The sequence below is a fragment of the Podarcis filfolensis genome (assembly GCF_964270895.1).
Source record: "Podarcis filfolensis genome assembly, chromosome: 2".
Classification (NCBI taxonomy): Eukaryota; Metazoa; Chordata; class Lepidosauria; order Squamata; family Lacertidae; genus Podarcis; species Podarcis filfolensis.
This window is the reverse complement of record NC_139605.1, coordinates 96,148,162-96,163,079: the sequence shown is the minus strand read 5'-3', so window position 1 is coordinate 96,163,079 and position 14,918 is coordinate 96,148,162. Positions and strand designations below refer to the sequence as shown.

At 51.7% G+C, this 14,918-nt stretch overlaps 1 protein-coding gene across 9 annotated transcripts in view; it reads left to right on the top strand.

The window, feature by feature from the left end:
• BAHCC1 (BAH domain and coiled-coil containing 1) overlaps window positions 1-14,918 on the top strand; it is a 118,979-nt gene that overhangs the window by 80,932 nt on the left and 23,129 nt on the right. For 6 of the 9 annotated variants that reach the window (XM_083598499.1, XM_083598500.1, XM_083598503.1 and 3 more), the window contains 10 exons: window positions 594-699; window positions 1,164-1,268; window positions 1,897-2,105; window positions 3,212-3,370; window positions 3,563-3,774; window positions 5,149-5,464; window positions 6,836-7,528; window positions 11,080-11,282; window positions 12,095-12,231; window positions 12,533-12,658. In XM_083598499.1, the coding sequence (XP_083454625.1) occupies window positions 594-699; window positions 1,164-1,268; window positions 1,897-2,105; window positions 3,212-3,370; window positions 3,563-3,774; window positions 5,149-5,464; window positions 6,836-7,528; window positions 11,080-11,282; window positions 12,095-12,231; window positions 12,533-12,658 (2,266 nt within the window). The remainder of the gene's footprint in view (window positions 1-593; window positions 700-1,163; window positions 1,269-1,896; window positions 2,106-3,211; window positions 3,371-3,562; window positions 3,775-5,148; window positions 5,465-6,835; window positions 7,529-11,079; window positions 11,283-12,094; window positions 12,232-12,532; window positions 12,659-14,918) is intronic. The other 3 variants (XM_083598501.1, XM_083598506.1, XM_083598505.1) reach the window with 3 other exon arrangements.

The following is a 14,918-nucleotide window of genomic DNA, read 5'->3' as shown; positions in this document are numbered from 1 at the left end:
GTCTCCTCGCTAGCCCAAATAGGACTAACTTAGCCAGCTAGCCCTAATGTTTATTGGATGGATTTCCCTCCCTAAATTGATTTTTGATCATGAATGTATTGTTATTCTCACTTTATACTGTATTTTATGCTGTTTTTTGTTGCATCAATTAAGTGTTTTAAATTTGTTAGACGCCCTGAGCCCGGTTTTCTGAACCGGGAAGGGCGGCGTATAAATAAAAAAATATTATTATTATTATTATTATTATTATTATTGACCAGACCATGGCCTTGCCCTCCCTCCTATCCGCGAACTCTAATTCCAGACTTGCAGCCCCTGACGCTTGAGCTGCAAGCTCACTCTTATAATTCCATGCCGAGTTCTTCAAGAGGGGCCTGTGCCCCATCCCTTATTCTTTAAGTTCTAACCCCACCCTGGAGTGGGAGATGGAATGCAGAAGTGATGTGCTCCTGTGACCTTCCTTTCTCCTGCCTCCTGCTCCTTCGCTTCCTGCCCCTGCTGGTGTCGCCAGGAGAAAAGATGCCAGCCCTTGGGGAAGTCCTGCCAGAAGGTGATAGCTAATCTTGCCTTTTCCGTTCTTCTTTTCCCGCAAGCTGGCGCGGCGCGGCCTGTGCATGTCATTGACCTGGATGCCGAAGAGGAACGGAGCCGGCTGTGTGAGGAGCGCCTGGGGCTTGCTGGGAGAGATCTCTTGATCCAGTAAGGGCGATTTATGGCGCTTTATGGTTAGGCTGGAGAGGCTTTCAGAAGGCCCACCTGCATCTTGGAAGCACAGTAGTTGTTGCTGGCTGCCTTACATCTGAGGGCAGGAACTATCAACTTTGTATTGATCTCTAAGCCACTCTGGGCTGGCACCAGGCTTGAGTGGGTCCTGTTAGTAGTAGGCCCTTACCTTGCACCAACATGGGCCCCTGTCTGGGCCAAATGTTGCCAGCTCCCCTTCAGAGTCCCTGTTGCTGCTGCTGCTGGCACTTTCCCTTACTTCCTCCCAGCAGATGTCTTTATTGGTAGTGGTGCATATTACGCTTCCCGGGAGTGAGAGGCGAGCACTGGCTTGGCGTTCTTCTGTGGCGGCAGCTGCCACATTGCATTTCCCAAAATGCAGTGCCTGCTGCCAAGCGTTGCATCTTGGGAAATAAATCATGGTGGTCTCTCTTCCACAGAATGAAACAGAGCCAGTGCTTGCCTCCTGTAACAAGCAGAACTGTCTGCCACCATCAAATAACGAAACAAGCACCACTCCCAATAAACAGGGAGAAGGCAGTGAGGTGAGTTACGGAAATTGCAACAGCAAGTATAATACGATCTCAACACGTTTCTGATGTTGACGGGCACTTCTGAGCCCCGGGTTCCTCAGCAGGTGCCTTACTGCGGCGTCCTCCGTCACCGGCCATGGGTCCCTTTTGGGAGCGAAAAATTGGCTTAAATATGTATGGTATCTACCATCATTTGGTATCAAAGCTGTGGAAGGGAGTGCAGTGGGTTTTGCATACAGTGCTCTTAACGCTGGACCCATGATGAGCCTGTTATAGCTGGGCTTCTGGTTACTCCAGGAGCCTGACAGTGCCTGACCTTTAGACCTGGGGGCCACAGAATGACCATTACAGGCAACCACCCACCCCCGGTCATTTGCGTGTATTCAACATGTGCACAACCGCACACGCATTGCACCGAATCTGAAAGGGTCCCGAAAATGTCACAAAAGGAGCAGAACCAGGGTGTTTGTGGGCTTTTTCAGTTGTATTGCAGAACAAAACTCCCTTACAAATTTGGAGAGGGGTGCATTGCCTGTACATTACATGATAGCCCACATTGTGTAGTCCCTTTACAGGCCTGGACGATCCTGACCTGTTGCAGCTGACCTGCCTTTGTCCCGTCTGATTTTTGATGTAACAGGGATAACAAGGACCTGGTGGAATTTGCCCGCATCCATCCGTCCAGCAGCTGCCCTGGAGACCTTACACCCCACCTGATGATTGCGGGCAGTTCCTCGTTGCAGGCCAGCCAGTTGGGAGGAGACCCAGCAGCCCATACCCACCCGGCTCATACCCACTGGTTGCCCCGGACACGTAGCCCTTCTCTTTGGATGGGTGGACACTCGTACGGTCAGTATTGCTGGGTGTCAACGTTTTACTTAGAACCATTGCCTAGGCCATGCCGACAGCAGCTCCTCTCCTCAGCCAGTGTGCTGTAGTGGTTAAGACTTGTAATCTGGTGAACCGGGTTTGTGTCTCCGCTCCTCCACATGCAGCTGCTGGGTGACCTTGGGCCAGTCACACTTCTCTGAAGACTCTCAGCCTCACTCACCTCACAGAGTGTTTGTTGTGGGGGAGGAAGGGAAAGGAGAATGTTAGCCGCTTTGAGACTCCTTCAGGTAGTGATAAAGTGGGATATCAAATCCAAACTCTTCTCCTTCTCCTTCTCCTTCTTCTTCCTTATCTCTGGTCCATTTCTGATCTCACTTCACGCCTGATCTACAGCTTTCTACTCTCTTCTCCTGGCAGTTTCAGTTTCCTTCTGTGCTTTCCTGCTGCCCCATCCCTTGGCGTTGCTTTTAGTCTCTGGATTGCTATTGTCTCGTTATTTGCGACCCCCTGTTCTGCCTGTTTCCTGCCCGTTTTTTAAACTGGTTATTGCGTAAGCCTCACCGTAACCTCTAGCCCTAATTGCTGTCGAGAGCCTAAGGCAGCCCTTAGTGAGTGACATTTAGGACCACTTCATATGCTTAGAAAATTCTTGCCTCGAGAAAGAGTCATCTGTACATGCAGCAAAAACACCTGCGTATACATACGATTTTCCATATAGAATTTTATGCAGGCAAAACTAGATTATTGCCTATCCTATGACTCAACCCTCAGAGGTATTGCAGACCTGGGAGACTGCCTTCCCGGGGGTCACAGCTGATAGGTAGAGATAGGTGGAGGGGATTCTCCTAGATCTCGTAAGGACTGTGTGATACATGGTGATCTTCCTAAGTGGATATTATCTGTGTGGTACATACGTGACCTGCTCCCTGCCTCTTGCGGTGGATTTTCATTTGTCTGCATATGCACGAGAAGCCGAACGCTTCTTGGCCTACCCTGAGGAAACCGTGAAAAAGCAAAGCCTCATTTTGCTCTGATACAATCTCTTTCCCTAGGGAAGATGTGGCTGCTGGGAGGGTGTGTTGAGTGGGCTGGGCTTTCTATGTCAAGTGCATTCTTCTCTCTAGGCATCGGGCACCCTGCTCTTCATCAAAACCTGCCTCCCGGCTTCCCAGCTTCTATGCCCAGTGCCATGCAGCCAGTCTTCCCCCTGTCACAGGAACCACCTGCTCAGCTAGTAATCCTGCCTTCTGAGCCTCCAGCCCATGGGGCGCCCCATACCCTGGGTAAGTAGCAGCCAGGCACTAACTGGCTGGCACATCCCACCACCGCTGCTGGATAGTAGCTGGGATGGGGTATACGGGAGCTGCCCCTCTGATGAGAGGAGATGGGTGCGGCTCTCTAATTCAGGGATCAGGGAGGCACCTCCATACTCTTTGGCTTTGTTTACCTCTCTGATTAATCTCCCTGTCTCTCAGCAGCTGAGGTGATGGATCAGGCATCAATTTGGCCACCCATGTATCCCAGCCGGGGGCCTGGCTCTCACCTGCAGCACACAGGGCAACTCCCTGTCTATTCCCGCTCCCAATTCCTGCGTCAGCAAGAACTCTATGCCCTGCAGCAGCAACAGCAGCAGCAACAGCAGCGTGCAGCACAGGCACTGGAAGTGCAGCGGCACACACACAGCCAGGTAGGCGTGCGAAGTGAGGCCATCATCACGGTAACCCCTCTCTGTACCCATCAGGCTTCTCTTATTGGGCAGCTAGAAAGGATCTGCTTACTGAGGAAGGAACCTCCTCCCTCTGGGGGACATGGGTAATCTGAGATCAGGGACGGGAGCAAGGAATTATCAAATATTCTCTCTCTGGGCCACCCATGCAGCTGCTTTGCAAAAGCTCAGCCCCTACGGTCCAGGCTGACACACATTAACACACACAAAGCAAATGCATTGCAGAAAGGTGACTGTGCAGCTACAGACGACTCACCCACTAAGTAACCCACCATGCTTCAAGGGAAAGGAAATGTGTGTGTGTGTGTGTACACACACACACAGTTCTCCAGCCAATCTGATCTGATGAGAAATCCCTCACTGGCTCAAAATACGGTGCTTGGCCAGATTCTGAGTGAGTGTAAGAATTTATCTCCTGAGTCATCTCAAAGAAAGTTCTATTGGCTGCAGAGCTACGGTCGTCAACATCCTGCTTCTCGCTGCATGGGGGTGATAGACGCCAGTATCCTATGTGGAAGAAAAGCACTCTTCCTGAGGGTGACGATCAGGGTTTGTGTGTGTGTGTGTGTGTGTGTGTGTGTGTGTGTGTTGTGATTCTAAGCAAGCACCACAAAAAGCAAATAATAATTATGTTTGGCCCGAGGATCAACCTTCTCTGAAGCTCAGCTCCCCAAATATAGTTGCAAAGATGTGCTTGGAAAAGTGTGGGATTGATGCCTGGAGACATCTTGGAAACCAGAGGGGTGTGGCTGGATGAAAAACCCCAACAGTCAAGAGGATGGGGTTTCTGCCCCCTGCATAGGTTATTGCCTCCTGCTGCCTCAACCAGCAGAAGATAGATAAAATGATCCCTGTTTCCATAACTTCATCTAGGTTGCAGTATTTTGCTTTTTGCTGGTACGAAATCTGGGTTGCTTTGGCTCGGAGTCCTGATGTATTTACTTGGAAGCACGAACAGCTCACATCTGCTAGAGTGGCACAAAGCACTAAAATAGGAAGCCCAAAATAACCTTCATTGGAAGTGTATCCAGGTTTTCCTTGAACCCATTGTTCCCGACTGAGAAGGGGACACAGTCGAAATAAACGGCCACCGATTCAACCTGAGTATAGGATCAGAACTGGGGTGAGGAACCAGAGTTGGTGGGCTGATAAGGACGTATCAACAGGAAGTGATGTGGAACCAGACGTGTTTAGGATTGCGAAGCACCGGGGACAAATGCAAGTCTTAAGATGCATATACTGACTGTACTGTCGTTGGGTCAATTGCCATTTTGTGAGGTTGGTTGCGTGGGGTTCAGGCACTCGCTGATCCGTCCATCTCTCTCCCCCTTGTAGCGGAAGCCCGAAGAGCCGCCCCCTGAGCTGGAGATGCCAGGCCCCGAGAAGCCACTCAAACCATCCCACAAAGCTGTTGCCTTAAACGCTCCCCCGAAGGGCCTGTCGCCAGCAGCTGCCTGCTCAGCCAAGCTCTCCCCATGTTGCCACCCGCCCAAATGCCCTGCCCCCTGCACTTTACCTGTCTGCCCTGCTGTGGTGCCACGCTCGCCTGCTGTCAGTCCGGTGCCCTCGCAGAGCTCCACTGGCCCTGAGGCCGAGGACAAGCAGCCTGAAGGGAGGCCAGCCCAGGACTATCCCAAATCACTGGAACCAGGTAGGGATTCATGGCAGGCTATGCATGGAAGGGGGCGCCGGGAAGAGACACGGTATACTTGTGCACTGCTTGCACCCAATATCAATCATAGGGCTGGTTACTAGCCCATGGCATGGGCTCCCTCTCCCTGTAGTAAGTGTCTTGATCTGTGCCCTGCTAGGCATAGGCATCCGCATGTAGCTCAGAGTGCAGTTATTTTACGCAGGCTTTAGCCAACACATTCAAAGTTTTCAATCATTGTTGTGCAGAAAGGTTTGGAAAGGTTGCACTTAAAAGACCCAGGAACCGGACGGGCTTCTAGAAAAGGGTTTCCCAAACTTGGGTCTCCAGCTGGGGTTTTTTTGGGAGGACAACAATTCCCACCATCCCTGACCACTGGTGCTGCTAGTTAGGGATGATGGGAGTTGTAGTCCAAAAACAGCTGGAGACCAAAGTTTGGGAAATGTTCTAGAATCAGTAGGGATTTTCCACTTTTCAGGATCGGAACCTGATCAGCCCCTCTTGGTCCCTGTTCTTGCTTTCCCCCCTCTCTCCCCTTTCCTACAGGCATGGTACCACAAAAGTCTGGATGCCATTCTTCCTAGGTAATTTGTAGAAAGTTCAATGCTGCCAGAAAATAAATAAACAGCAAGGGAGTACGTTCCGTTAGCATAACTTATTGCAGCCACGGAAGTTGTGAGAATGGACCAGCCTTCTGTTAGGAAGGGTGCAGGGTATGAGGTCAGGCTCATCTGAGTTATCTTGATAGATAATTTATTACGGTCGGAGACCAGCTTATAAAACACACTTGGGGGTACAATCCCAGAAGGAAAACAAACATTTAAAACAATGTACAACAATAAATTTAAAATTTATAAATGCAAAAAGTGTATAGACACTTAAAACTTTAAGATAAGCTACTGCAGAGAGATGACCCAGAGTCACCCATGGAACTGAGTTTGGGGATTTTCTTAACAAACTAGTTTGGGTCGGGGGATGGTCTGCGCCTACAGATCTGTACACAGAATCTGGCGACCATCCGGGTCGTCTTAGGATCTTTCCTAACAGGAAAAGGTCAATTTTTTGCTTTTCCGGGAGGTTAGCGAGCCTCACCAGCAGGGGATCAATGGTCTCACTACGTGCCTCTTCATAAAAGGGACATCTAAAAAACAAGTGCTCTGGGCTCCCTATCTCCCCCAATGAACAGGCGCAGAGTCTCTGAGCATATTGGAATTTTTTTACGGATCCTTCCAGGAGCGGAGAGGGCAGAGCCGAGCTTTGAGTTATCTTGAGTTTTGGTTTGGAGAGTCCCAAGCTGACCCTATGCCCCCTGCTTTTGTGTGTGTACCATAGCTTATCCTGATGCTCTTTCCTTGTTCTTTCTTCCTCTAGATCTTCCCCCTGGTTACTCCTACCCTGTGGCTGGCCTGGGCTATGCATCACCTTTACCCCTGGACCCAGCTGATCCTGACACTATGCAAACGGTTTCCACGGCAGCTGAGCCCGAACAGTCACGCACCTTCCCACCGGAGCAGGAGCCACAATGCGAGTCGGAAGCTCGCCCATCCAGTGGGGCTGGGGACCCCGAAGTGGATTCCTCCCACCCTCACCCTCCCCACCTCGTTGTGCACCCCCAGAGGCCGAGCTCCACGGAACTGGCCAAGGAGACGCCGTGTTGCCCCCTGCTGGTCGGGGACAGCCCAGACGGCTTGGACTCTGCCCCGAAGGAATGCCAGGAGGAGCCTAGGCCGGAAGCTGCTGTTCCAGGGCCTTCGCCGGAGGTGATGGCTGTGGAGGACAGCCCGGCCGCAGCACTAGAAGATGAATGCCAGGAAGACGAGAGCGATGCCAGCTCGCCAGATGACCTGTCAACGCATGCCGAGGTGCAGGTGGCCCCGTGCGGCCTGGATGCCCTCATTGCTGCCAGCATCGATCTGGGCGAGCTCCCAGCCTTGGAATCGCCACCTCCTGCAGATTCCCTTCCCCTGCCCTCGCCATGCAGCTCAGGGATTCCTGGCATTGCCCTGCTCAGTGAGCTGGCAGAACTGGAACTCCGTCGCCAGCAATGCGATACTGCCGCCCATGGTAAGGAAGGCAAGGGGCCATCTTTTCTCTCTCTCTCCCTCTCCCTCTCGTCAGTGTTTTGTCCCTTCCCTCTCATGGAGGCCAGTGACCAGCAAGCAAGCAAGGGGACTGGGAAGAGGAATCTGTATTTGTCTGGGTGACTTGCCCACTCATTTTGTTCATGGTAGCTAAGTGCTGCTTGCTTCTTTGGTTCAGGAGGGTAGCCTGCCAAGAGTCGGAGACGGGGCTAAATTTCCATTGTTGTTAGAGGAATGAGAAACTTCTTTCCTATACGCCAGGGATGGGGAGCTGGTGGCCCTGCAGATGTTGCCGGACTCCCATCACCCCTGACCATTGGCCTTCTTGGCTGGGGCTGATGGGAACTGGAGTCTGTCAACATCTGGAGGGTCAGTTCCCCGCCCTATCCTTGCTATGCACAGCCCTGCCTCCTGCCTGGACAGCAAGGAATTGACCGCCACTGCGTGTTGTAGTGGCTTGGGATGCGAAGGAAAGATGACAGCCCACTGGAGACTGAAGGGTTGTTCATGATGGGAACATTATCTTGGGACTGGAACCAGAGGTTCTGGAATTTTTTCCCAGACCTTGGTCTTGTCAAGTTTGTACCTTTGAGACTGTAGAATTTGCATCCGTGCCAGGGCCTGCTCCCTTGATATCTTCCATTAGCTCTCCAGTGTTGGCACTGAACGATTAGCAGCCGAAGGGCAAATGCACATCACTCTCATGTGCGATCTCCCATTGAACTGCTCAAACAGCCTGTCCACAACTGTAGCCTTTCAGCGTTCTCCACTAGCTTGCCAGCAGGGCCCCCATTATTGGCCCCACATTGCTTCCGCACTAGGCATACTGCTGGTTAAGAGAGTTTCTCTGCTTCTTCCAGTCTTACACCCCTCTGTGAGAGCCATGCCGGAAGCTACCTGCTGCTCACCTCCCCATCCCCACAGGAATATTTGTTTAATCAATATCTAGATAAGTTTCCTCTAGATCAGGGTTTCCCAAACTTGGGTCTCCAGTTGTTGTTGGACTACAACTCCCATCATCCCTGTCTAGCAGAACCAGTGGTCAGGGATGATGGGAATTGTAGTTCAAAAAATAATAATAAACTAGCTGAAGGCCCAAGTTTAGGAAACCCTGCTCTAGATAGAAAACCTCTAGGCAGTTTACAAAGTAAAAGCCACGAAACCACAAAGCCAAAAATAACAAACAAACCATACTGCGGCTATCAGAATAAAAATGTAGAGTCAAAATACGAAGCCATGTAATCGAACCATTGTGACAGTCAGTATCTAGTGAACTAAAAGATGGCACCTGGTTGAAATGGGTGGCGAACAGAACTGCAGGATCCACTTTGATCAGGAGCTTCTGCCTCCCCAGTACTCGCCCCACCACTTCCTTCGCATAGATAAGTGGTGCTGTCCCTAAGAACCCTGTAGGGCTCTTCCTAACAGCCCTGTAGGCTTTTGTATATATAAGTTAAAGGATCCCCTCCTGACCTTAAGACCTTCTTGGGCTTGCAGAACAGTATCTGCACTCGCTCAGATCACCAGTAGAACCGTACCCTATTTTTGGTCCCTCGTAGGCCATGATATCCTTATGCAGTGCCTTTGGAGTTACGTGATCTGCCACCCAGGCAGGAAACCTGGACTGCTCTGGGGATCTGGAAGCTGAGAACCAAGGCGAAAACCCCGGAGTTTGAGCAGCAGTTGCCTTCCTAGGCTTCTGCTCTAGGTGCACTCTTTTATGAAGTACGGACTCTGCATGTCAGGCCTTGAAGCATCCCGGTGGCTAGCTAGGGAAAACGGTGTCTTTCATAATTGCCGCCGTAAAGAAGAGCTAATCGTTAGAGGTTGCTTATTCCTGGCCCGCGGGGAATGGAGTGATTTCCCCCCCTAGAGGCATGGAGTCTGGAGTCCTGCCAAACTGCGGAGTGAAGTCAGGGGTCAGGCAGCACATTGGGGGCTTGCCTAGCCAGCGCTAGGAGTAGCTCAACCTTTGATTTGAGCTCTCGGAAGAGGATATTAACCCCTTGTGAGTCTGGGAGGCAGGAGCCTTTGAGGCAGCCACTCTGTTGCATACAGAAAACAATTTAGGGAGGCTCGTCATCTAGTTTGGACCTTGAATTTGGGCAGTGTAGAGACTTGGGATAGGCCCGTTATTATTATTATGAGGGTCCTTAAAAAATAGGAAAATACCTGTCTTATTCAACTGCATTAACCAGTGAACACCTTTCAGTGAGAAAGGGTTGCCTCCATATCACTTAGATGCTTCCTGTTTCAGAATCTCATCGCTCTTGAGAACTTTCTAGCGCTCTTGTTTGGCGGGGTGATTTTTTTAAAAAAAAAATTCAGCAGAATGAAAATAGTGAAAGTCTTGCTTTTTTTAGTCTCTATCACTTTTCCGCTGCCGTTTTCAGCCTCCCGCTTTCCCACCTCCCCAGACGAGGGGGTCTGCACCAGCCCACATATGCAGATGGTTATCACCCCCTGTGGCTAAGCAAAGTCTGCGCTTTTCATCTCTACGGCAAACGGTTACTGCTCACACACCGGAACGGTTCTTTGCCCACAGTGGAACGGAAACCACATACAAGGACTCCCCTGCATGCCTCCTCACACGTGTGCAGGCGCATTCACAGGCAGACATCCTTGTACACAAGCACAAAGCAAATTGATGTACAGCAAAAACCTTATCTGCGACTCTCCGCCCCCCCGCTTCCTCCATCTGCTCATCATCTCCAGGGACTTTTAAAATTTGTAGTTTGGAACTACGTTACCCTTCCGATCAATCCCCTCTGGGCAAGGTTCTTCCCAAAAGCCTCCTCCCAAGTTTGATGCTATCTGAAGAGGCCCCTCTCCTTCCCCCAAGTTCAGACGGCTCTGGCTCCTGGCTGCTGCCCCCTCGGCTCAAATTGCCTTTTCTCTCCCCCCCGCCCCCCGAAGTATGTGGCATCCCAATAACTTCCCCTCTGCCTGGATGGATGTGTGGTATGTGCCTGAGATAAACACGACGGTGTGCCTGATGTCTTTGAGTAGCAGGGTATGGAGAGCAGAGCGGGCAGAGGCAAGGCAACCTTTCCAGAGTGAGCATTGTGCCAGGCTAACCCCCCCCCCCCAAAAAAAACCTTTCCAGTGGGTGTGTCCGAGAAAGGAACAGAGCCGCAGTTGGCTCGGAAAAATAGGAAGACATGGCCAGTAGTAACAACAAGCCGGCACCCAGTCGCTACCCAAGGTTGCTTTGGGGGCAGAGAGGGGACAATGGTTTCAGGGTGGTGTGCCTCTTTTATGTGCCCGGAAACACCCAATAGAATCATAGAGTTGCCAAGTTGGGAGGTCATGACCCAATGGTCATGCAGTTCAAAGTAGGGATCTCAGCTAAAGCATCCATGACAAATGGCTATCCAACCTCTGCTTACAAACCTCTCCAAGGAAGGAGAGTCCACAACCTCCTGGGGGACCCAAGATCCAAAGACCAAGGTGTATGATATCTTAATGTATGTCTCCTTCCCCTGTGGATGAGAATGGTTTTTCCACCACGGTAACCTTCCCCCCTTTCCACAGTGCTGGATGAAGACCTGGCAGCGTTCAATCTGCAAAGCCTGGCCACTCTCGCTGCCGCCTGGGCCCTGGTTGAGGCAACCGGCCTGGAGAGCAGCCCCCCTGACCTCCTCGACCTGGCAGAAGCTGCTGTGCCCTGCGTGGACCTGCGTCCTCGCATGCGGGCCTCCCGCCGCAAATACATCTGGACCCCTAAGACCAAGCCTGTAAGTATCCTGTGTACCCAGGGCATTTCAAATAGGGGACAGAGAGGATGTGCTTGTTCGTTGATTGCAATCATTTGTGCCCTGCCGTTCGTTTCCTTCCAAGGAAGCTAACAGGTGATGTCAATAAATTAAAAAGCATAAGAAGAGCCTGCTAGAACAGGCCAGTAGCCCACCTATTCTAGCACCTTGTTCTCATAGCAGCCAGTGGGATGCCTATGGGAAGCCTGAAAGCAGAACGCCAGAGCGGTGGCACACTCTCCACTTGTGACCCCCTGCCTCTGACAGCAGAAGGAGAATAAACAATGTTCCTTCCAGCTGTCCATCATTCCATCCTGGCACAGTTCTGGCCCTGGCTAGAACAAGTCAGAAGTCTGGTGTGTCTCTGAACCACACATGCCCTGTTCCTTTTAAATCTCCAGAACTCCTAGCCACTTTATCTGATGAGATCCCCCTCTTCTGCTGCTGAAACCTGTCAGCTGCCATAGGGAACAGCTGGGCCCGTGCTTTTAAAATCCCTGACAATGCAATATTGGTTGTTCCCCACCTTTTTGGCGGGTGGGCCCTTATTTCTTTCCCTGAAGGCATTCAGCCAAAACCTGACACTGATTGGGGTAGACCACCCAAAGGTCAGATTTTCCAGCCAGCTGGCCTTCCCTACCCCTTCTTCACCTCTGGAAGTTCTTGGGCCTGCTACTGGAAGGGAAAAGAGAAGGTTAGGAATGAATGGACGACTTGCACAGAGCGTGCTGCACGTGGCATGGCCTCTTTGTTTTCCCACCCCAGTGAAGGATCCTTCCCCCTCTCTCCCGCAGGTTTGCCCCCTGAAAGCAGCCATTGAGAACTTGGACACCCAGGAAGTAGAGATGCGGCTGCGGCTGGCGGAACTGCAGCGGCGCTACAAGGAGAAGCAGCGGGAGCTGGCCAAGCTGCAGAGGCGGCACGACCACGAGTGAGTGTCTTTGCCTTTTTTCAGCAGGTTTGCAGGGCAAGGTGCCCCAGAGAACGTGGGTAAGACCACAAAGCATTGAGAAAGAGGCGAGGGTGTGAAAAAAACACCTGATCTTGGACCTGTCTGTTATGGCTCCTGCAGCCCAAGCAAGCAAATGGGTCTCTTGCATCGAGAGTTTCAAACTCCTCTTCAGCTTTGTAGACCATAGGCAGGCACACACACACACCACCAGCCCTTCCAAGCAGGAGCTAGGGGAGCGCTTGCCCCTTGGATGTGTGCTTATTGTGGCTGTTGCCCATAGGCGAGACGAGAGCTCCCGGAGTCCGGCTCGGCGGGGACCAGGGCGACCTAGGAAGCGCAAGCACTCCAGCACTCTCAGCTCCCTGCGCCAGGGCTCCATCAGCAAGAGCGACAGCAGGAAGGTCAAGTGAGTGACCGGGCTCGGCTCGCAGGGGGCGGGAAGGGCACCCTAGCCGCTGCGTGCGCAACATGCTGTATTTCCAACGCGTGAGGAAGTGTGGGTGTGCGTGAATGAGCACATGCATGTGGGGGCATCATGACAGGAGTGCACGGGGAGAACTGGGCGTGACACTGGCAGGGCTGCGTGGCCAAATGCTGGGTAGCCGCCAAGTCCCTCTAGAAGCAGGGGTGGGGAGGGCACGGAACCTTTCCTCCGCCGGCTGCTTTTCTTTCCAGATCACCTTTTCCTCCCCTGCCTGCCTCACTTATTTCCTCCCCAAGCTTGAGCCCATTTTCAGTCTTGGAACCGGGGCCTGCGGAGAAATGTGGGAAGCACAGAAAGGCTTATGCACCCCTTCTGTACCTTCTACTCTTGCGTTCACGGGAGCCAACTCCTAGGGGCTGAGGGGTCTTCACCACCACCACCCCCGGTAAAATATTGGAAGGGGCCAACCCCCCTCCCCTGAGTTGATGAACATTGCCATTCAAATGGTGTGCATGCACCACGTTATGGGATCCATTATGTGGGGCAGCCCTCCAAGCTACCCCACCAATCACTTTGCAAGCGCCCACTCTGCTTACGTTTACTAGGGTGGCTGTTGTGTGTGAAGCTGTATGCATGTTTCTCCTCTGTTGCCCTGTTGTATCTTTATATACTTAAAAAGCCAGCACAGTTGCTAAGGAAGAGGGAGCAGGGCCCCCCCACCCCCCACAATTCCCTGCGCTTGCAGTGTAGCTATTATAGAGCACTGCTTGCGTCGGGGGGTGGGGTGGGTAGTGCTGGTGGTGTTAATGGAGTCCCTTGAGGTCAGAGTCTTCCCATGTTGTTGTCCGTGGCTGTTAACCAGTGCCTTCGCCCCAGAAGTGGTTGCAGAGTGCAGGGGTTTGTCTTGCATGTTGCAAATGGGCACCGAGACCCAGGGGAGCAGCGGGGCTGGAGAGAGGCCTGCTCCTCTGTGCTCCCCCGCCTCGTGACTGCCTTGCCTCCTGCCACCGTTCTGGGGGGAAAGAATTGCCCCTCTTTTGAAGAGGAAGGCAGTGTTGCATAAAAGCCTCTTTATCTGTGCTGTATAAAGTCATTGGTCACACTGCAGTGGTGTTCATTGCTGCTGGCGCTTTATGATTATCCATTAGCCGCCCGGCACAGTCATTCCCACACTCATGGGCCCTGTATAATTGTCCTTCTCTGCTACAAATTGCCTCTCCCGGCAGGCCCATTTGCATAAATCCTCCAAGCTAGTCCAAACATGATTGGAGCACGCGTGTGTGCGCTGCATCAATCCTGATGATTTGGTAATAATAGTTAAATCTGTACTAAATGGTTCCTTCAATTAAGACAGAAGAAAAAAAAATTAATCTCTAGGTTTTATGTCACAAAACATTAGCAAATGTAGTGAAGGTTACAGGGGGAAAAAAGCAGTTAGTGTTGGCTTTGGGTTGCAACATGGCTCCACCATATGGCTCGTGGAAATCTTCCAGGGCTTGCTGGAGAACTTGCTTGCCTTCTCCCATTCCTCCCTCCCTCCCACCGCCCTTGCCTGGACCCTTTCCCCTGGATTTATTCCTGTTCCCTCCCCAAACCTTGCAGAGCTGTGTAGGTTTATGCAAAACCAAATCCAGAAGGGAATACATTCTTAGCTGATTTGGAAGGCAGTCCCTGTTTTGGGCTCTACTAAACTGTTCTGTGGCTTCAGAGGAACAGTGGAGAGGAGTTCAGATGGAGGCGGGAAACAGAGGCTCCTCCAAATGCCACCATACTGTCTTTCCCACCATACTGTCTCCATGGCTCCAGCAGCGTACGAGCAAATCTTAACAACCAAGCCTTACTACCACCCTGCTTTTAAAACGTGGGGTTGCATCCTTTTGAGTTCCGTGACTTACACACTTTCCACAGCGGTAGTAGAGCTCCCGGCTGTTCAGAAAGGGAGAATACCGGGTCGGGAAACTCTTCCGCTTGAAAGGAGGGACGAATATCTTTGACCATTTTCATCAGTGGTGAAACGAAGCTGTTTATAGGTGGCAGGTTATTTGGAGACTTGAAGCGGGTATGGATAGAGCCAATATCCTTGCCCCGGGACATTGGCATTCCATCCTCATGTGGTCTCTGCATTTTGCAAATGTTATGAGAATCTGTAAGATACACTGAATCAGAGACTATGGCAGGAGAGGGGTGGGGGCCGTGACCTTCTGTAACAGGGGGCATCAACAGTCCCTCATACTGCCTTCCT